Raw genomic sequence first — 23,619 nt, 5'->3', positions numbered from 1 at the left:
TGTTTGTAACCTAGTCCTGGGTAAGTATGGCATTGGTCATATGCCAGGATAGTTTTTTTCTCCAAATTTTGAATATAAAAGTGGATTTTGAACATTTACACTCAAGTGCACTTGGTTCACATTGCAATGTGCAATAACAGTTCTGCGCTAAGAATCCTGCAGCAGCCACAATGTGATACAAAGCTGCAGGTTTATTAATCACGTCTCTGACCACAAGAGGGAGCACCAATCCAACACGGCCTTAAAAGGGGGTCATCTGAGGATACAGGACTCTCTGTGGTTAAATAAAGCCTGGCACTGACTTTGGAATGAAGCTAGTTCGCTGGCCAATAAATCCAGCCCTGGAAAGTGTCGCATGCTTGAAAGCCCACATGCTATTTTGGGCACCTTCTCCTTGTTTACGCTGTACTCTTTCTGCAGCGCTCTGCCAATAGTGCTGTGACCCAATGCTATCTGATTGTCTGAAGAGGACAGAGTCACTGAGCAGAATTGGGAAAGAAACAGAAGGAAACAGCCATGATACCCGTCAACCTGAAGCAGATGCTGCCCCAAGGCGAGTTGGACCCTCGGCTGATACCCGGCCTCCTCTGTGGCTCAGCCACAGTCTTCCTCACATTGAAATGGATGCGGAGGAGGCAGACAGTGAAGAAAGTGGAGGAAGCACAAAAGAAGAGGGAAGAGAGCTTGCGGCACATGGAGGATGCTGTTTTGACATTTGAACGACAGGTACCTTCCATCTGCGTCACACAGAGGGTCTCGGAGGGGTGTGCATAAGGGAGAATTTAGAAAGAAAATGTCAGATTCCCTGTACAAACCTCTGGGGGCATATGTGCCCTATTCATTGTGCGCCATCTGGTGGATATACTCCTGGCAGAGAGTCATCAGGGTATGCTTGTAGATGTGAAGTTCATTCCTCTAGATGGAGGGACAAGGTGGGGTGGATCTTACTTCCAATGTAGGAAGAGTGATGAGCTGAGATCACTTCCTGAAAGACTGCCAAGTAAAGGAAGGTGATATCACTTTCCTAAAAGACTGCCAGGAAAGTGATGATTTTGCTTTCCTAAAATGGTGAGAAAGATCCACTTCATCTTCAGGAGACAGACTATGTGGGCACTGACCAGGTTCACCCTCTACGCTCCCTCCTCTCCAAGGTACATTTCTAGTGTCCAAATTTGGCAGGTATTCCACCAGCAACAGTTGTTGGATTTTCCTGAATGGGTTTCCTAGAAGTGGTGGATTTTCTATAGCTGCATTGGTGGTGGCCTACCCATCTGGACACCTCTACCCAGACTCTAACTCATGCCTGGGTTGTTTCCATGGTCCCTCTCTGCCACTTCTATGTAATCAATTGCTCATATAATTTATTTTGGACAGAAAATAATCTATTTTAGCTTCAAAGGAAATTCTAAATGTGTTTGTTCCACTTGTTCCTTGCTGGTACCTTGTACCATTCTTCCTCTTCTCCTATCAAATGATGCACAGTGCCCTGAGATGGCGCATCAATCAGTGCTTTACAGCCACAATGCATTTGCCCACACATATGAACTGCTACATGCTGGGAATACCGGATTCATCACCTTTATATAAGGCATTGTAGTAACCAAAGGAGTCTTCAACCACATGGAGGCCTGAAATCCTACTATAAAAACTCGCCTCTAACGTTTTTATTACGGCAGAGTTGTGAATTTTATAGTCACCTGTAATAATAAAAAGATGTTACTGTCAACTTTAATAATTTACTATAGGTGAATTGTGCTATTATACTGCATGCTGCCAGCAGCCAAAGTGAAAGAATCGTCCTGAGATTATTTGAAGCTGCAGTTTAAACAAATAAAGCAAATACTGACTTCTTATCTGTAGGATCTGATTTTTCAAAACATAATTAACAGTTCTCATATTGAGCTGCAGCACTTTTTAAATCTAGTTCATATTAAAATGATTCTAATATGTTTGTGCAACAGACTACTTGCTGCCTTTTGGTGTGTTTAAAATAGAACTACATATAATTATTTTTATTCTTCATGTCTACAACCATACTATCTCTTTAAATACGAATGAGCAAGACAATAGGGATTTAAGAGATTTAACGGAAGGATGATGGTTTGACCATGTATTATATGGAATAAAATGCTCTCCAATGTGCATTTGAAGGATATTGCAAGCCACCTCAAAGATCCAAGACCTTTTACATGAACTTGGCTTGTGGTATCATTCCTCTAAATATTTATGGTACTCCTCATGACTTGTAATTTCTTCATAATAAACATCAGGAGTTACTTTATCCCATATGTCTCACCATTTTAACCCAGTTGTACTCTCTTGGAATGAAGTATGCTATCTCACAGACATTTAATGAAACATTCCAAAAATTAGACTTGTACACTCCATACTGTAATCCTCTCCTACTAACAGTAGGTCTTCACTCACATACCTGCTGTGCATGGACATTTCTAGACATTACAGGAAGTGGTGTATATCTCCGCTAAATCAAATCACTGTCAGTGGAAGCATTCCTCTGTTTGAAATATATTGTGAGTGAGTAAACCGGTCATTAGGTGTATGGCCTGCACACATAATGGGTCCACATTCACCCACTTCTGGAAACCAAACACCCATTAAACCACTTGAATCTCTCAGAATAGCAAAGCAGAGCTGTCCAGGCCTACTCAAGGAAGTAGTGGGGGCAAGTAATTACCATTCGCTGGCACCCAATAATAATACTCATTAAATAAGTGTCCAGCCTGTGCTTTTCTTTAGAAAAGTAAAAGTACATGCATTACACACACACTACTCAATACAATGCAGTACTTTAAATCTATATACATAAGGCTGGTGGGAATACCTTTAGCAACATTACATTTAACCCTTAAATGATAATGACCCCAAAATTCACAGTACCGCCTTCAAGTGCAATACGGCAGATAGCTTCATATGGGAGCACCAGCTTATATCAGGTCAATATTATCACAGTGGAAGAGTACAATCACATCATGGTAATATTTCAATTCATCACTAACTTTAGCAACCATAATCCCTCTGCACTTGTTATGAATAGTCAAGCATTCCAGTCATGTGCACACAATATTAATAGTAAAGCATGAGGTGCTCATCTGCACTTATTATGAGTAACCAGGCATTGGAATAAGGTGCTCACATCATCATTAAGAAAACATTGTAGCCTCTCAGGAATATGAATAACTGTCAGCATTCAAAACCCTTTAAATAAACCATTTGTCATTGACATCTATGAAAAGAGCATTGCTTAAACTCGTGGGGCATATTATCAAGGACGGGCGATACATTATCGCCGCTTTTATCGGCAGGAAACTGCCGATAAAGCTGCGATAATGGGCTTGATAATATGCTCTATAGAATTCCTATCGAAGCCCATGTTAGATGTCTTCACATCTAACATGGGCTTCGATAGGAATGTGAAGACATCTAACATGGGCTTCGGTAGGAATTCTATAGAGCATATTATCAAGCCCATTATCGCCGCTTTATAGGCAGTTTCCTGCCGATAAAAGCGGCGATAATGTATCGCCCGTCCTTGATAATATGCCCCATGGTGAATAATATTTTTAAAGAAAGCATTGCCAAAACATCATGAAGAACACTTTTCAGTAAAGCATTGTTCAAATTCTTCTAACAACTATCTTTGAATAAGCATTTTACAACATCCACCATGTCTCTGTATCTTCATTAACCGTCTTAAAGCTACAGAACCTGCCGCCATAAACTTAACCCCAAGAGAGCTCTGTGCTGCACTTCCAGCTGTAGTTCTGGAACTCCAGCCTGGAGAGTGCTTGAAAATCTTAGGCCGGTCTAATGGTATCGTTTTCTCCTTGAAAACCTTTTTTGGAGTTGTTCCTTGAGACTCCTGGGGAAGTTGGGGGCTTCTATAGCTCCCCTGCACTCTCTGGCACTTGTTGGTGGTATTCCCATTATCCTAAGGCCACCACTACAGCAAGATGGCTTCATCCATGTCAATCCCCGCAGGGCATTATGGTCGCTCTCTTGGGAGGGTGTGCATACTTTGTTGGTGGCTTCTGCCACTGCCTTTCTTATCTATGCGGCCGCACGCCTAACTTTTTTCCCTTTTTGTTTTTTTATTCTGGCGGGTGCCCCATCCCACCTTGTGCACCCCTGTGTGCTACCAAGGTTTGGGGCAGCTCCTGCTTGGCAATCTCTCTCCTTCAGCTGTGGGAGCAGGCAGCTCTTTCCTCCACCAACCCATCCTGTGGGCTGTGCACTCATGCTGGTGGTGGCTGCTCGCTCGCCACAGGCACGGGCACAGGAAGTTGGAACATTTTGGTGGTTGGAGGCCTCATGCGTACATTTAAGAAGGAAAAAATAGCAATTCCTGAAATCTGAAGTTAGAGGTTAGGGATATTAAGGTGTTTACCCTGCTTCACTCACCATGAATTTAAAACTGAAAAATTGTTATTTAGACTGAAGATCATCAAAACTTTACAATTGAATTCAGGAAACACATTTAACACAGTTTTTACCAGATACTATAAAAGTATATAATAATTTCAAATTTATTAAAAATAGTTTACACCTTAGATAAACCTCTTCTGTGTATTTTATTTCCATTTCAACAGGAAGTCAGACACCTCCATTCTAGCTTGTAGGCCATCATCAATAAACACTAGGAGCCACATTGCTAATTAAGTTGAATGAAAGCGGGGCAGTTTAAAAGGAAGTGCTCCATATTATACCTAATCTGTGATCCATAGACACATAAGTCTCTGTTACTTTCCAAGTTTACCAGCTGTACTGGAGAGAGTCTTCGCCCCCAGGTGCTGTTGCTGAGCTCCTGGTACCCTGGGCTGTGCCAATATGCACTCCTCCTGACATCCTGAAAAACCTGGGCTATATAAACATTTTGGCTTCAAGGAACTCTGAAGGACACTGTACATATAGTGCTTACTACCAATGGCATTGTTGGTTGGATATGAATTTACCTTGCAAAAAGACAAGAGGCGTTTGGAAAAACAGTAACAAGATGGTTTAATTAAACGCAGTGGCCAGGAGAGCATCAACAGAGTTGTGTCTGAAGGCAGTCTCAATGTAGAGAAGTTTGGGAATATAGACAGTTCTTGAGATACACTAAAATGATTACACGTTCTTGTAAAACATAAAGATACAAGCCTAGTCATGAACCATAAATATAACCATCTGATAAGGGGGACTCAGGTGGCTTATGACCTCGTCGGGCCCAGATGTCCAGCATGGGTAGCTTGTGATCACTGCATGTGTGTGTATGCTGTGTTCTAATTAGCTGAATGTTCCTAACTGCATGTGGCATCTGACTTTGTGGTATTTTGGATACCCGAGCCTTTAGCCAATCATGTTTGATTAGGGCTAATCTCCCCGGACTGTTTGTGGTGTAACTGCTTATCTGTAGGATCGATCAGGGTTTTCCCTGTTTGCATTTTTATCTTCGGGCTAAGTGTAACCCCCACCTGTGACTTATCAATCGGTAGGCTTGATTGTGGGTCGCAGGGCCTGTCTGACCATGTATCTCTGACTCAGGGTTGATGGGGAGGTCATTTTTGGTGAATTCGACAGCAGCGATATGAGTTTGGTATTATGTGTACATATGAAATGGAGGTAATTGATATATTTACAGACATTCTTATTATTATGCGTTCATTTCTCATAGCATACATCAACATCGCTTTTACTGGTATTGAAATTGCTGTGCGTGCAGGGATTATGGCATACATTGACATTGCATTTACTGGTATTGACATTTTTATGCGTACATATATCATGCCTTACATTGACATTGCATTCACCGATATGAACAGCATGGTGTTGAAGCACTGTATGCTGGTCAGCACACTGCTCCAGAAGCCAGAATTTTTACATATTGGTAATTAGTCTTGAGCTCTGAAGCAACCCATTCCATTTATTAATCCCAGCTTATTTATGGCAGATTAAAATTTACAAGAGTTTGGTGTGATCATCAGGGGGAAGGTGGGTATCTGAGTTGGAGGGGTTAAAAAATGAGCAAGAGGAGATTTAGTATTGCTAGGTCACAGGAGTATGACTTTAAAACACAGGAGAGGTAGTAACCTTTGAAATGAGTTAGGGGCAATTTACAGTAATGCACTACAAGACATTAAGGCAGCGATGGATGTGACTTAGAGAGGTTGTACTGAGAGAGAGGAAGCATTCCAGGGTTGGAAGGGAAGAAGATGTGCATTTGAAAGAAAAAAGGAGGAATGGCAATCAGACATTTTAAGTGAAGGCCAGTTTTTCATGCAGGATTCAGAAACATAAGGATGCTTTTTGAGATAGCATGCAATTTGACGATACGAAAGTCTATATAGAAATAGCCTAATTTGCATGTGAAGATAGTGATATATCGGGTACTTTCGATAGGCGCTAAAATCAGCCGAACAGTCTGTCCACTGCTATGCTACCACTAGACCACCACTCGAGCAAGTTCACATGATCAGCTCAGGGGTTCAAAACATGAAGTAAAATACTTGGAAATATCAGGAGTTTTAGGCTGTCCTGAAAGGAAACAGTGAACCCAAGATCATAGAAATGTAATAAAATATATGGGTAAATAATGCAATTATGATAAAGAGATTCTGCAAATGCTGGAGTGGATGTCGTGTGATATTCATCCCCAGGTTTGGCTGACTTCATTTATTATAGAAATGCAAAGTGCGAACCCTTTGGATGCCCCTTGTGGTAGCATCTGATGAACTGGAAGGCAAGGACAGCTTCCCCAGACAACAGAAGTGTATTGCCTGCATTCCTGTGGCTGGAGGGTGGAGATCTTCACACTGAGGTGAAAGTGAATGGGTCAAGCCTCCCTTTGTTAGCTAGGAGCTGCTTATTAAATGCCCTTAAGCACTGCCCCTTGTAAAATGGTGGGGCAGGTGGAGGTGCGGGACTGCAGAGGCTGTTTATGCAAAGTGAAGGAGACCCTTCAGGTGAGGCCCAGCCTTTTCTCCTTCTTGATCACAGTCAAATGCACAACCTCATGCCCCTTTGTGTGTAATCTAGGCCAGAGACCACCCTGTGAAGGGCATCACCAAACAAACGCTGTTTTTCTGGTGGGCAGCCGGGAATGAACATTTACATTCTTGCTTTGTCAGTTATAAATTAAATTCAGGTTTCAAGTTGCAGGACAAAGAAGACAAATAGTACTGAGTACAGTAAAGAGTTAACTTGAGATATGTAAAATGTGATACCTGTGAATTAACACACCACTATGCTACATCCTTCCTGATTGGGGTTAATAATACATGTATTTATATAATATCCATACACATATGTCAAAATTGATTCCAGTTGAAACGGCTCATAACCAGCCAATTACTATGGCTGACAGCATTTGGATACAGGGAAAGGCTTTAACGCTAAACAAATTAATAGACATATAAATGAAATATATTAACTTGTTAAATTTGCTTCAACAATGTTGGTTTTTAGAGCTGGTTAGTCTGTCAGTTTTAGAAGCAAACTGGCATGTACTCTGGACAGATGCTTAGTTTCCCAAGATTTGATTTTATCACATGCTGCTTTGTTTCAAGTTTTGAATGGGACTGGGGATCGGCTTGCCTCGTTATCTAATGCTGAGCACAGCTGAGCATTCCTTCCCAATATGCAATCATGTGAACTGTCCAAGCTTTACACAAACAACCTAACATTCATGTAACCAAGAGGCCAGGAGAAAATCCTTATCAGCATGTCCTTGCATCCACATACCTTTATTCTGCTTGAACACACATGCAAACCTTAAAGACCAGTTAAAGAGCAGCATGCATCGTTAATGTTGATGAAATCGTGTAGGGGGAATATAAGGTGTTTCTTGGGGTCTATTTTCATGAAGATCAGGGTAGCTTTCATTACAAGTGGTCTGTACAAGGAAGGTCGCTTCAACAGACCATTCACACCTGGGGTCCAAGGTCTAACCTTCATGATTAATGAACCCTTTCGAGTTACTTTATAAAAACTACATAGCAGGTCTAAGTGACATCCAAAGAAGGTCCAGGGTGTAGTAGTGTCATATGGAAGTCAACAGATCCTTAAGGCAAGGGGCCATTTTGATCAAACTTTCAAGCAGCGCAATGCAGCAAGACACCTTGCTGCGCTTTACTGCATGAAAGAGGGAGGGCAAGAATGCACCATATCTATCAAGATATGTCATATTCCTGTCCTCTGCATGCACGAACGCACAATTAGCAGTCTAGCACCAATGCAGACACCCGTGCATCATGGTGCAAGGGTGTCTGCATGCACCTTCCTGCTCAAAAACAATCCTCAGAGGCATTTTCTTCTCTCTGCCTCTGCTGCAGAATGTAGCACACATAGAAAGTGGAAAAGACAAGGAGAATTAAAGACATTTCTCCTCATTATGCCTCACCTGGCGAGGCATAGCATTTTGATGCATTCACAGGTCTACCTCTCATGGTAAATCTAGGAATGCACCAAAATCCATGGGTGGATGTGTAGGAAGGCCCATGCTCCACCCATGGAATGCCTCACTGGGGTAGAGTAACGCAAGGCAGTGATCTGTACTGCCTTGCGTTACTCCAGATTTTTCTTGCCATTCAGTGCCATGCAAGATGGCCTTGCATTGCTAGATAAATTTCATTTAGGGTTTTGCATCGCCCTTGACCCCTTTGCGCGATGCAAGGGTGACGCAAAACCTTAATTAATCTGGCCCAAGGTTTTTAGGACGATTTCCACATTTATGGGCATTATGTGTTTCATCATGCTTATAGGTTGTGTGCTTATGTGGTTAAACACTTATATAAAAGTCAGGCCTACTGGTTTTGTCTATGGTTGCTTTGTGAGACTGTTGATCCTAGCCTTTATGTATGGATGTAGGCACTGGTCATGTCTTCCCAGTGATTAAAATAACACGTGCATCACTACATGGTAAGAGCGGGTCTGGACTGCCCTGATTCTGGCGCTCTAGTATTTTTGTGGTAGGCTGCAGGCTATGGAGGCTCCCTTCAGAGCAGGATGGCCTGCCATGACACTATAATGAATGCCCTGCGGCACCTTTCTGGTCAAGACTATCTGTAGAGTGGGGCAGATTTGAGTTCATAAGCTAGTCCTGGGTAAGTATGGCATTGGTCATATGCCCGGATACTTTTTTTAAGAATCTGGACATAAACATGGATTCTGTACATTTGCGCTTAAATGCACTTGGTTCAAATTGGAATCTGCAATAACATTTCTGCGCTAAGAAGCCTTCAGCAGCCAAAATTTGGCACAGAGCTACAGTTTTATTAATCACATCTCTGACCTAAAGGTGGGAGTGCCAGTCCAAGTCCTCCTTCAATAGAGGTCATTTGAGGATACAGCACTGCGGTTAAATAAAAGTCTGGCTCTGAAATTGAAATGAAGAAATGTTCACTGGCCAATTAATCCATCCCTTGAAAGTTTTGCATGCTGCAACGCCCACATGCTATTTTGGGCCCCCTCTCCTTGTTTGGTTTGTACACTTTCTGCAGCACTTTGCTATAAGTGCTGTGTACCAAAGCCATCTCATCATTTTAAAAGGACAGAGTCTCTGGACAAGAGCTGGAAAGAAACAGAAAGAATTAGCCATGATCCCCAACATTTTGAAACAGATGCTGCCCCAGGGCATGATGGACCCTCGGCTAATACTTGCCCTCCTCTGTGTCTCAGCTACAACCTTCCTCGCGTTGAAATGGATGCGGAGGAGGCAGACCGTGAAGAAAGTGGAGGAGGCACAAAAGAGAAGGGAAGAGAGCTTGCGGCACATGGAGGATGCTGTTGTGACATTTGAACGACAGGTACCTTCCACTTATGTCACACAGAGGGTCTCAGAGGGGTGTGTGAAGAATTTAGAAAGAAAATTTCAGATTCCCTGTACAACCCTCTGGAGGCATATGTGCCCTATTTATGTGTGCCATGTGGTAGATATACTCCTAGCAGAGAGTTATCAAGGTCTCCTTGTAGATGTGGAGTTAAATCCTCCAGATGGGAGAGGGGCATGGATCTTAGGATCTTACTTTCAATGTAGGGAGAGTAATGAGCTGAGATCACTTCCTGAAAGATTGCCAGGAAAATTATGGGGATACTCCTTCCCTAAAAGACTGCCAGGTGAATAGATGGATTTTCCTGGAAAGAGAAGTATTGCTTACCTAAAATGCTGACAAATACCCACTTCATCTTAAGGAGACAGAATACTTGCGCACTGACCAGGTTCACCCTCCACGCACCCTCCTCCCCAGGATACATTTCCAGCGTCCACATTTGGCAGGTATTCTGCCAGCAGCATTTTGTTGTATTTTACTGCATGGGTTTCCTAAATGTGGTGGATTTTCTATAGCTGCATTTGTGGTGGCCCAATCCACCTTAAAACCTCTACCCAAACTCTAACTCAGGCCTGAAGTGTTCCCACAGTCCCTCTCTGCTCCTTCTATGCAATCAACTGCTCATAGACTTTTTCATAGAAATCTACTTTAGCTTTAAAGGAAACTCTAAAGGTGCTTGTTTCACTATTCCCTGACTGGTACCTTGTATACTACTACCTCTCCTTCTTTTATATGCTGCACGTTGCTCTGAGATGGCGCATCAATCAATGCTTTACAGCCGCTATGCTTTCACTCACACAGATGAACTGCTACATGCTAGGAACAGCTGATTTACCACGTTTATATAATGCGTTGCTGTGACCAAAGGAGTCTTCAACCTCATGGAAGTCTGCAATCCCAGTATAAAAGTGTGCCTCTAGCTTCCTTATTGTGGCAGAGTTTTGATGTCTCTAGTATTCTGTAATACTAAACAGATGTTACTCTGAACCATAATAACTTACTATAGCTGAATTGTAATATCATATTATATTGGATACTGCTAGCAGACAAGGTGAAATGCAGGCCATAGCTTTGTTGTAGCTGCATTTAAACAAAGAAAGCAAGAACTGACTTTTAATTTGTAGAATCTGATTTTCTAAAAACTGAACAGGGATTAAACAAAAGGAGAGATTTTGTAGCAGCATATTTATTTTCCTTGCCAGAAATATCAGATCATATATTGAGCTACAGCACTTTTTAAATCTAATTCACATTAAACTCATTCTAATATATTTGTGCAGCAAATTACTAGTTGCCTATTGGTGGGTTTAACATAACACTACTGAACATTCTTTTTTTCTTCATATCTGTAACCATACTATCTCTTTAATATGGAGGAGCAAGACAGCAGGGATTTAAGAGATGTGTGGGAAGTGTGATGGTGTGACCATGTATTATATGTAATAAAATGCTCTCCAATATGCATTTACAGGATATTGTAAGCCATCTCGAAGATCTATGACCTGTGGTCTAGTTCCTATAAATGTTGACAGAACTTCTCGTTACTTGCAACATCTTTATATTGTAGAGCAGGAGGTACATTATCCCAAATGTCTCACCGTTTTAACTAATTTCTTTTCTCTTGGAATGAAGTATGCTATCTCACACACACACTTAATGCAAAATTCCAAAACTAGACATGTACCCTCAATACTTTACTGGCCGGAAACCCCTCCAACTAACAGTAGGTTCTCACTCACATACCTGCAATACATAAATATTTCTAGACATTAAAAGAAGAGGCGTATTCCTCTTCTAAATTCTTTCACTGACAGTGTATCACTCTGTTTGAAATATATATTCTGTGTGGGGAAACGGGCCATTAGTTGTGTGGCCTGAACACATAATGGGTCCACATTCACCCATCACTGGGACCCTAACATCCCATTGTAGTGCTTGACTCTCTTAGGATAGCAAAGCAGAGCAGTCCAAGATCTACTCAAGAAAGTAGTGTGGCTAGTAACCACCATTTGCTAGCATGCAATATTAACACTCGATAAATAATTGTACAGCCTTAATAAATATTTGTCCCGCCTGTGCTTTTCTTTAGAAAAGTAAAAGTACATTTATTTCACACACACACACACTACTCAATACTATGTAGTAATTTGCAAATACACATAGGGTTGGTGGGAGTACATTTAGAAACATTACATTTTACCCCTAATGACTCATGACCCCCAAATTCACCTCCTGATGTCTTTGGAGGCAAACGTTTTTATTGCCCAGGTTTTCCAAATGTTAAAAAAGGAGTACACATTGGCACAGCCTAGGGTCTCAGGACCTAAGGAACAGCAATTGGGGACCACAACTTGCTCCAACAGAAAAGGTTAACATGGAGAAAAAAAACCACTTATGTTTCCGTGCCCAGCGCCAGATTCCCTGGCCCCCGCGAATGCCATGACTCCCAACTCCGTTACGATGCCAGTACCCTCCACGCACTAAACTCCTTACGAGAACACACCTGCTACCAGGCCACCGCGGAGCGCACCCAAGAACCCTTCATCTGCCGGCTTCAACAGCATACGCCCCGCCAAACCTCCGCCCAGGAAATAGCCCAACTACCTCAAATACATCCTCCTCAACACACGCCGCGCCCGCAAACACGCCGTTGAACTCTGGGACCTCCTCGACTCAACCTCCCCAGAAGTCGCCTTCCTGACGGAGACATGGCTGAACCCCTCCTCAACACTCGATATCGCCATAGCCATCCCCGAAGGCTACAAGATCACTCGCAGGGACCACACCAACGGAGTAGGAGTAAGAATTGCCATCGTCCACAGGAACACCCTCAGTGTCACAACCAACACCGACGACACCCTCAGCACCGCCGAACACCTGCACTTTCAAATCCACACCGACCCCAACACCACCCTCAGAGGAACCCTCATCTACAGACCCTCGGACCCCGTCCACAGTTCAGTGACTCCATCGCCAACTTCAGCACACACACCCTCGCCTCCACGGACTACATCCTCCTCGGGGACCTGAACTTCCACCTCGAGAACAACAACGACACCAACTCCACCACCCTGACCGACAACCTCCCCAACCTCGGACTCAGACAGCTCGTGACAACACCCATCCATGCCGCCGGCCATATGCTTGACCCCATCTTCTCGGCAAGCATTCACATCTCCTTCAACCACACCACCGAACCCCACTGGACCAACCATCACTGCATCCATTTCACCTTCAGGAAGCCCACCACACACCATCGCACCCAATAGATGCCTCGTCGCAGCTGGGGCAAAGTCACCGAAGACCAGCTAACCACAACCCTCGCCCTGAGGTCACACGCCAACCCCACCGACCCCGACACTGCCACCCGCAACCTAAGACAGTGGATCTGCGACTGCACCAACACCCTCACCCCGCTCAAGAAACCCTCCAACAGCCACATCAGCAAGAAAGCCACCTGGTTCACCGAAGACCTCCAGGCCTCCAAATGAACATGCCGAAAACTGGAGAAGAACTGGCTCCGCGAACGAACACCGGACAGCTACGCAGCCCACAAGAATGCCACCCGAAGACACCATCACCTCTTCAGAGCCGCCAATAGGGCCTCCTTCAAAGACCGCCTGGACAACAACACACACAACAGCAAAGAGCTCTTCAACATCATGAAGGAACTCTCCAACCCCAGCTCCAACACCAACGACATGCCACCTTCGCAAGACCTGTGCGACTTGCTGGCCATCTTCTTCCACCGCAAGGTCGCCGACATCCAAGACAGCTTCAACGTTATGACCGCCTCGACTACCACTGAGACATCTGCCACCACCACCCGAACCAACTGCCTGCCCTCCTGGACCTGCATCAATGATGAGGACACCAGCAAGATCATGAACACCATCCACCCCGGATCACCGTTAGACCCATGCCCACACCACATCTTCAACAAAGCCAGCACAGCCATCGCACCCCATCTCCGGAAAGTAATCAACAGGTGTTATGGGGTGGAGAGCTATGGAAATGAGCCATACTGAGAGTTGATTTAGTTAGTTCTTTATGCTCTGCTGAGAGTTCACTCATGGGAGAAGGTTATGCCACACTGAAGCAAGTGGTCATGCTCTGGGGTGTTGCCTTGCTCCTCATTGGACAGGAGTGCTCTCCTGCTTGACTGAAGAGAACACTAAATAAATATGCCAGAGGTGCAGAGCTGCTCAGATCTGCGGATTGAAACTAACAGAAGAATCCCCAGCAAGGCCATGAACATCTCCTTTGAGACAGCAACCTTCCCGGAAAGCTGGAAATACGCCAAGATTAATGCCTAACTCAAGAAGCCGAAGGCAGACCCCAAGGACCTCAAGAACGTCCGGCCCATCTCCCTGCTCCCGGCAAAGGTCATCGAGAAAACCGTCAACAAACAACTGATCCGCTACCTCGAGGAGAACAGCATCCTGGACCGGTCCCAGTCTGGGTTCCGCAACAACCATAGCACCGAAACCGCCCTCCTCGCCACCACCGACGACATCACGGCCTTGCTAGACAACGGAGAAATTACAGCCCTCATCCTCCTGGGCCTGTCAGCCGCCTTCGATGCGGTCTTCCACCGCACACTACGAACATGCCTACACGACGCCGGGATCCAAAAGAAGGCTCCGGGCTGGACCACCTCCTTCCTCTCCGGTAGAACACAGAGTGTCTGCTTCCCCCCGTCCGCTACAATGCCACGAGATCATCTGCGGCGTACCCCAGGGCTCATCCCTGAGCCCAATGCTGTTCAACATCTACATGGCACCCCTCGCCCACGTCGCCCGACAGCACGACATCAACATCATCTCCTATGCCGACGACACCCAACTTATCCTCTCCCTCACCAAAGACCCTCACACCACCAAAACCAACCTCCACGAAGGAATGAAGGCCGTCGCTGAATGGATGAGGAACAGCCGACTGAAGCTGAACTCGGACAAGGCAGAGGACCTCATCCTAGGCTCTACCCTTTCAGCTTGGGACGACTCCTGGTGGCAAACACCACTAGGAACAGCCCCGACCACATACGCAACCTACGGGTCATCCTCGACTCCACCCTCTTCATGATTAATCAAGTCAATGCCGTCTCCTCATCCTGCTTCAACACCCTCCGAATACTCTGCAGGATCTTCAAGTGGATCCCCACCGAAACTAGAAGAACAGTCACCCAGGCCCTCTTCACCAGCAGGCTGGACTACAGAAATGCACTCTACGCAGGAACGTTGGTCAAGCTCCTGACACGACTGCAACGCACCCAGAACGCCTCAGTACATCTGATCCTTGACATCCACTGCCGCAGCCACATCACACCTCACTTGAGACATCTGCACTGGCTCCCCGTCAACAAGAGGATAATCTTCAAGCTCCTCATCCGCTACCTCGAGGAGAACAGCATCCTGGACCGGTCCCAGTCTGGGTTCCGCAACAACCATAGCACCGAAACCGCCCTCCTCGCCACCACCGACGACATCACGGCCTTGCTAGACAACGGAGAAATTACAGCCCTCATCCTCCTGGGCCTGTCAGCCGCCTTCGATGCGGTCTTCCACCGCACACTACGAACATGCCTACACGACGCCGGGATCCAAAAGAAGGCTCCGGGCTGGACCACCTCCTTCCTCTCCGGTAGAACACAGAGTGTCTGCTTCCCCCCGTCCGCTACAATGCCACGAGATCATCTGCGGCGTACCCCAGGGCTCATCCCTGAGCCCAATGCTGTTCAACATCTACATGGCACCCCTCGCCCACGTCGCCCGACAGCACGACATCAACATCATCTCCTATGCCGACGACACCCAACTTATCCTCTCCCTCACCAAAGACCCTCACACCGCCAAAACCAACCTCCACGAAGGAATGAAGGCCGTCGCTGAATGGATGAGGAACAGCCGACTGAAGCTGAACTCGGACAAGGCAGAGGACCTCATCCTAGGCTCTACCCTTTCAGCTTGGGACGACTCCTGGTGGCCAACACCACTAGGAACAGCCCCGACCACATACGCAACCTACGGGTCATCCTCGACTCCACCCTCTTCATGATTAATCAAGTCAATGCCGTCTCCTCATCCTGCTTCAACACCCTCCGAATACTCTGCAGGATCTTCAAGTGGATCCCCACCGAAACTAGAAGAACAGTCACCCAGGCCCTCTTCACCAGCAGGCTGGACTACAGAAATGCACTCTACGCAGGAACGTCGGTCAAGCTCCTGACACGACTGCAACGCACCCAGAACGCCTCAGTACATCTGATCCTTGACATCCACTGCCGCAGCCACATCACACCTCACTTGAGACATCTGCACTGGCTCCCCGTCAACAAGAGGATAACCTTCAAGCTCCTCATCCACGCCCACAAGCTCTCCACAACACCGGCCCAGCTTACCTCGACAACTCAGCTTCTACACCCCCACCAGCCAACTCCACTCCGCCAGCCTCGCCACAGTCCTCCGCATCCGAAGAATGACCGCCGATGACAGATCCTTCTCCCACTTTGCCGCCAAGACCTGGAACACCCTCCCCACCAACCTACGGCAGACCCAAGATCTACTGGCCTTCCAAAGACTCCTCAAGACCTGGCTCTTCTATCAGTAGCAGCACCCCCCACCCCCCAGCGCCTTGAGACTCTCACGGGTATGTAGTGCACTTTACAAGTGTCCTGATTGATGGATTGTGGATCACAGATTAGGTATCTATTTAACTGCCCCCTCTTTCGTTCAACTTAATTAGCTATACTCCTCCTAGTGTTTATTGATGATGGCCTACAAGCTGGATTGGAGGGGTTTGTCTTCCTATTGAAATAGAAACATGTGGGACTGCCTACTTAAAGTGCACAATATGCTTAATACATTTGAAATTATTATTTACTTTTATAGTAGCTGTTATTAAATGTGTTAACTGTGTTTTCTGATTTTAATTGTAAAGTTTTGATGATCTATAGCTTAAATAACTATTTCTAAGTAAGTTTTAAATTCATGTTGAGTAGAGCAGAGTAATCACCCAAAGCCCCTAATCTCTAACTTCTGATTTTGGGAACTGGTATTTTGTCCTCCTTATATGTACTCTTGAGGCCTTGGAGCCCCAAAGTCCAAGCTGTTCCCACTTCCCATGCCCGTGTCTAGGGCGAGTGGGCAGCCACCACCAGCATGAGTGCCCTAGAGAGGGCAGTAGAGGGAAAAACTGCCACTTCCTGCAGCAGCAGGAAAGAGGCTGCCACACGGTAGCTGGCAGGGCAGCCAGGGCCAACTTTGATGGCACGCTGGGGATGCCCAAGGTGGGACCGGGAACCCTCCAGATTAAAAAGCACAAAATCTAGCAGTAAGGCTCCTGAGGGAGTGCACAGATGTCCATTCGACGCTTGCCATGGACAAACCCATTTTGCTGTGATGGTGGCCTTATGAAGGCGGGCCACCACCAACAAGTGCCAGAGTGCGGGGGAGCCGAAGAAGCCCGGTGTCCTCAGGTGTCTCAAGGAACCTCTCCCAAAAGGTAACCCTAGGTTAAGAGGGTCAAGGAGAAAATAAACACTGAGCCCTGCGTAAGATTTTCAAGCACTGTCCAGACTGGAGTTCCAGCTCTACAGCTCCTGGAGGATGAGATTATTCGTTTCTGTGGCGTCAAGATGATTAAAGAAGGCACACAGACATGATGGATGTTGGAACATGCTTTTTTCAAAGATTGTTGTTATAAGGATTTGAACAATGATTTACTGAAAAGTGTTCATCATGGTTTGGCAATGCTTTCTTTAAAAATATTATTCACCATGAGTTTAGGAAAATCCAGATCAAAAGATGTCAATGGCAATGCTTTATTTAAAGGGATTTTAATGCTGACACTGATTCATATTCCTGAGAGGCGACAATGTTTTATTAATGATGACGTGAGCATCTTATTGCAATGGCTGATAATTCATTATAAGTGCAGAACAGCACATCAGGATTTATTCTTGATAATGTGCGCACATGATTCAAATGCTTGACTCTTCATAATATGTGCAGAGGGATTATGGTTGCTGAAGTATTACCATGACATGATTCTACTCTTACACTGTGATAACATTGACCTGATGTAAGCTGATGCCCCACTATATGGTTATGTGATATATCCTACATGAAGTGGGGTACTGTGAATTTTGGGGTTTTGACAGTTTATGGTTCAAATGTAATGTTGTTAAAGGGATTCCCTGCAGCCTTATGTGTATTTTTAATTTACTACATTGTATTGAGTACTTTCTAATTAAAGCACAGGCTGGAAAATTATTTATTAAGTGTTATTATTGCATGCCAACAAACGGTGAATACCAGCCCCCACTACTTCCTTTGAGTAGGCCTTGGACTGCTCTGTTTCACTGCCCTGAGAGAGTCAAGCGCTAAAATTGGTGTCTGGTTCCCCATGGCGGGTGAATGTGGAACCATTACATGTGTAGGTCACACAGCTAACGGCCTGTTTTCCCACACACAATATATTTCAAACAGAGGGATATTTACACACTGACAGTGATATAATTTAGCAGATGAATAGACCACTTTCATGCATTGTCTAGAAAGATTCATTCCTGGCAGGTATATGAGTGAGAACCAATGTTGGAGAGGATTCACAGAGTACAATATGGAAGTTTTGGAAAGTTGCATTAAATGTGTGTGAGATAATATACTTCATTCCAAGAAAGAAAAACTGAGTTAAAATGGTGAGACATAAGGGTTAATGTACATTTTATAGATATTGCAAGTCACGAGGAGTACTGTGAACATTTAAAGGAACAATACCACTGGCCAAGTTCATGTAGAAGATCTAGGATCTTTGAGGTGGCTTGTGATACCCTTTAAATGCACATTGGAGAGCATTTAATACACACAATACATGCTCACATCATCTTTCCCACAGATCTCGTAAATCTCTGTTGTCTTGCTCCTTCATTTATTTAAGAGATAGTATGGCTGCAGACATGAAGAAAACAAGCATTTACAATCAATAGTTCTTTCATTCCTGACAGTTTGAGCTATTGGCTTTGCAAATGGTAATGTTGGTTAGATTTTTTTGTTGTAAAAATATATCTCAGCAGTAGCATAAGCAATAAAGAAAATCCACAATGCAAGGAAAGGGTACAGTACCACAGGCTGTTACCAGATGGAGTTGTAAAGTTACTTCTAATAGTCACATAAGACACTGCACCCTAAATGCAAATATAAGGAGAAAGGTTTCAACTGAGCATACGTCCAATAAAAACCCTTCTGGGATATTTTTTGACAAAATAAAAACTAACAAACATAATTTGCTCCTGAAATAGGTCAAACTTTCACTAATGCAAGACCTATTGCAGTGGGCCTGACAGTTTCCTGACCAACAAACTTTTGCAGACACCGTGACAAAACAGAAGCAGAATTGCCAAAAGGCTGCCGGCCAACTCCAGACAGGTTGGCTTTGAGAAATGTTTGTTTAAAAATGGTGCTTTATTGAAACATTTGCAAAATGGACACTGGCAGTTGGTTCACATGATAACCAATAATAAATACGCTATTAGTAAACTGTATTGCTGCCTTGCACCACCAAGACTTTAAGAAATAAATCATGTTCTTTCATAGATATCCACTGCAAACACTAACCAAATGTGCATGGTCCATAGGAAACGGACTATTGTACAGATAATTAAAGTTTGTCGAAGAAGCACACTGGCATCATTATAAGGATGCAGAGAAAATAGCTCATTAGAGCAAGTTCCTGCTCAGCAACACATGGATTTTGTTGTAAAATTCACACAAAGCTCTTTCATGTAGGGAAAACAAAAACACACTGGCCACCGTAAGCTAATGAATAATTAAGCCACCCAAACCCAACGGGTTCCTGTGCATGGTAAACATTTTAATGTAATATATTTTCATGATCTTCTCACCCCCATACACCCTTCTCTCAAACTAAGAAGGAAATTCAAGTAAAGTACAAGTCGGAGAGATCACATCTCTGAACGAGCCAATGCTTAACTTGAGCCAGTGGTTTCCAGTGCTCAGCACCAGCACATATTTGTCAACACTGATGCGTGTGACAGTCTACCACAAGGTGGCGCTGTCTGGCTACTTTAGAGATGACCTCAACAACAGGTAACAAAACAATATACATAAAAAATTACTATTACCTGCCACCCAAGCTGTTCTTATAGCTTTGGGGGTATAAAATATTCAAAATTGTCACATTTGTAGAAGTGTGATGTTAGTAGTTGTGTTGTTACTATCAGTGACAGCATGGCGGGGGCAATGTGTGGTGTAGGTTGCAGTGGTCTCCTGATGAGAGCCCTGGCCCCTATTGTTTTGCAAATTAAGCACTGGAAAGAGCAACACGTGAACAACGCAAAACGAAGTGCACAACATGGCGCATATTACTGTTTCATTAAAAAATATTGTGGAATTATCTTAATGGGCGCGATGTGACTGGATCCTACACACTATATCATGAAAAGAAAAGGGAAGTCAAACCAGATAATAAGAAATAGCAGCACTTTGACAGCATGTGCTGCATAATTTGCTTTTGTCTTGCCACATATTTACTCAACCCTGCAGCATAATTTGACCCTCCCCTTCCGCTTAATTCCAGTGTTCCAGTGGCCCTGGTAATACGGTATTGCTTTGTGTGCCATTCACCAGACTATGTGGCAAGGCCACAGTTGTGGTGCCTTCAAGTGTGTTGGCCTCCTACAGTCAGTAGTCGAAAAACTGATCAAAGAAATAACAAATAAATCTGCTAAAAACTGAACATGCTTCGAAATGTACTAACTTCAGAACTGACAATTAAAATTGTCATAGATGTGCCACTTGATTGGCTGGTGGTTACGTATATTGAGCTTAAAACATTCTTCCATTTGGCTGAATATTTTATTGCTTTGAATGAAAGGCTGAGCCCTGAACATCTATTCACGCGCAGGCTCTAATACTGCAGAGCATGTAGGCCTCTTCTTGATGAGTTCTGATAACAACTGACCTGTAACGCCAGCCTTCCTTCAGCAATCCTGTTTCTCAGAACCAACTATTTACAAAAGGGCTCCTGGAAGGCAGGCATATCTGGGATTGCTATTCCGGACAGTGGTGGTGCAGCTGCCTTCCCAAGTGCTCCTCCGGAGATGCGGTGTCAGCTTCAGGCCACAGGCCTTGGTACCCTGCACCTGGGGCATAGGGGCATTATCAACAATTTATTACCCCGAAAGGGCAACAGGACCTGTTTGAATCAACTGCTGGATAACATATTGCACTTATAAAGCGTGGGTCTACAAATTAAATCACTGGTCTCCCACAGAGAAGCCAAAACGTAATAATGACTAGATTTGTAAATTCTATATTTGAAAACGGTATTGGTAGACGCCCCAAGAGAGGCCATGAATTTACAATTAATGAAAGAATGCAGATTATTTAATCATTACCTCGTTATGTTTTCCACCTAATTAATTACATAGTGAGGCTGTGGTGTCGCTGTTGGACAGGCCCCACGAAGGGCTCGCTCCCTCCCCGCATGACAGGGCCCAGACATCGGCTCTCCGGGTGCTACCCGCAGAAACAACCCGCAACCCGTCCCCCTCCGGGACGCCTGCTCCCGGATATCTCTGTGCCACGGGCCCAGGCCCCCGTCAACCCCATTGCCCGGCCCAGCTGCCATCTTGGACACTGCACCACGCGGCCGCGTGGCCTCGGCTCTACCCCAAACCTGGGCCTTGCCGGGCCCCGACATCCCGGCACCACCATCCATCCAGGAGGTGAACGGACCACTTGGCAGGTTAATGGGAGAAAGAAGTGTCGATGGCTCTCCCCCGCCAGGTGCCGATCGCCCCCAGCCTCCCCGGGTGCTGGCTCCACCCCCCTGCTGGGTGTCTGGACTCCCTCATCCCGGACCTCCCGACCTCCCAGTGCGAGGGTCCGGACATCAAAGGGCGCCAGACCTATAACTGAGGCAGCCCCAGAGCAGGAAGGCAGTTGTATCCTGGAGTCGAGAGACACCGAGAAGAACTCATCCTTGACGGACTGCTGGCGCTGCCGCAGCCCTGCCTTGTGAACTATTGTCCTGCCTGCTGGCGCTGCCGCGGCCTTCTGCACCGTTCATCCTCGTGGGACCTGCTGGCGCTGCCGCGGCCCGTTGTAACCGTCATCCTCGTTGGGACCTGCTGGCGCTGCCGCGGCCCGTTGCCACCTACGACCTCTTCGGGACCTGCTGGCGCTGCCGCGGCCCGTTGCCACCTACGACCTCTTCGGGACCTGCTGGCGCTGCCGCGGTCTGACCCGTCCGAACGCCGAGCTCGAGGATTGTGAGCTACCACCGTTTCACCTCAGTACCTGTAGGTACCAAGACTGTCCCGCTACCCCCTTCCCCTAATAGAGACTAGAATTGAGAGGATCATCGTGTCCTGATCTCCTTGTATCGTACCACCTTACTCAAAGAATTGCCTATAAAAGGTGTTAAGCTGATCTTCGTGTGGTGTCCATCTGTGGGGGGGAAGTTACTTGTCTGTACGCTCGCTGGAGACGGCCCTCACCGGAGGCCTCTCCCCTTGTGCTCGGCCGACCCTCCAGGTCCCCGTATAACATTGGTGGCCAGCGGCGCGATCCGAACCAACGCGTACCGTACAGAGAGTAACTCACCCTACGACTAATCCACAATGACGACCAGAGAGAGCGGATCTGCAGAGAAATTCCAGATGGAAAAACTGGAAGAGTACAACCACCGAGAGCTAAAACAATTTTGCATAGAACTAGGCATTGCTACCCCCGGTCTGAGCACGAAAGAGGACTTCAAACACGCCCTAGAATCCTGGGCAGAGACAAATACCGCCGGACCCCGGGACCTCGAAGCCCCGGAAACAAACACCACCCTGACAGAAGAAAGGAGAACGGATCTCTCCCGGGAAGAGATCCGAGAACGAGAGAAAAATAGACTTCACGAGTTAGAGCTGGCACGGCTCAAATTAGACGGAGAATTGAAACTGGCAGAACAAAAGATGAACTTAGAACACTTACGGCTCCAAGAAGAGCGAGAGGAGAAGCAGAGACAGAGAGAGCTCGAAGAAAAAAGACTGACATACGAACACGAGTGCAAGCTAGCGGAGATAGAGATGCGCAAACAGAACAAAAACCTAGGGGTGCCCGAGCAACCGCGCCCCCCAGGTACTACCGAACAGAAGGTCCACATCCCCAAAGATGTGGTCCGGGAATATGTCCGGAACGACGACATACAGCAGTGGTTCAAGGCCTACGAGATCGCCATGACTGCCCACCGGATCGCTCGAAGTGACTGGGGGGCCGGTCTATGGGGGAGATTCGTCAATGAAGGCCGTGATGCCCTGCTGCAGCTTCCGGACCATCAAATGACGTCCTATGACCACATGAAGGCCGCCCTCCTCAGTCGATATGGGCTGACGTCCGAGATGTACCGCCAGAGGTTCCGCAACTGCACCCGCATCCCGGGTACAACCTGGATAGAATATGTGAACTATTTCAGCCGAGCTTTCGAGGGATGGATCAAGGGTAGCAACGTAACCACCTACGAACAGCTCTTCAACCTCATTGTGTGGGAGCACCTCTCCAACAACTGCTTCGTCGAGCTCAGGCAGCACCTCCTCGACAGTAAATTGACTGACCCACGGCAGCTCGCCGCCGAGGCTGACCGATGGGAGAGCACCCGAGTGGCCCGAAGTGGGCCCAATGAGCAGAACAGACCCAACCAAGGTCATCATCGTCCCCGAGGAGGAGGAGGAGGCCCGGGCCGGGGCAGAGACGCCGTCCCGGCCGCTCCCGCGAACTACACCCCG

The 23,619-nt window shown here is 45.9% G+C and overlaps 1 protein-coding gene across 2 annotated transcripts in view; it reads left to right on the top strand.

The window, feature by feature from the left end:
• The first annotated feature begins 416 nt into the window (after positions 1-416).
• LOC144800500 (vitamin D3 hydroxylase-associated protein-like) overlaps positions 417-23,619 on the top strand; it is a 344,212-nt gene continuing 321,009 nt past the window's right edge. The window contains exon 1 of one of the 2 annotated variants that reach the window (XM_078671684.1): positions 417-726. In XM_078671684.1, coding sequence (XP_078527810.1) covers positions 517-726 — 210 coding nt within the window. In that variant the 5' untranslated portion in view covers positions 417-516. Of the gene's footprint in view, positions 727-9,537; positions 9,801-23,619 lie in introns of those variants that run through there. The other variant, XM_078671685.1, reaches the window with a different exon arrangement.

Source organism: Lissotriton helveticus, chromosome 1_2, assembly GCF_964261635.1.
Source record: "Lissotriton helveticus chromosome 1_2, aLisHel1.1, whole genome shotgun sequence".
In the NCBI taxonomy this organism is placed as follows: domain Eukaryota; kingdom Metazoa; phylum Chordata; class Amphibia; order Caudata; family Salamandridae; genus Lissotriton; species Lissotriton helveticus.
The sequence above is the reverse complement of the archived record's forward strand: the minus strand, read 5'-3'. Positions and strand labels throughout refer to the sequence as shown.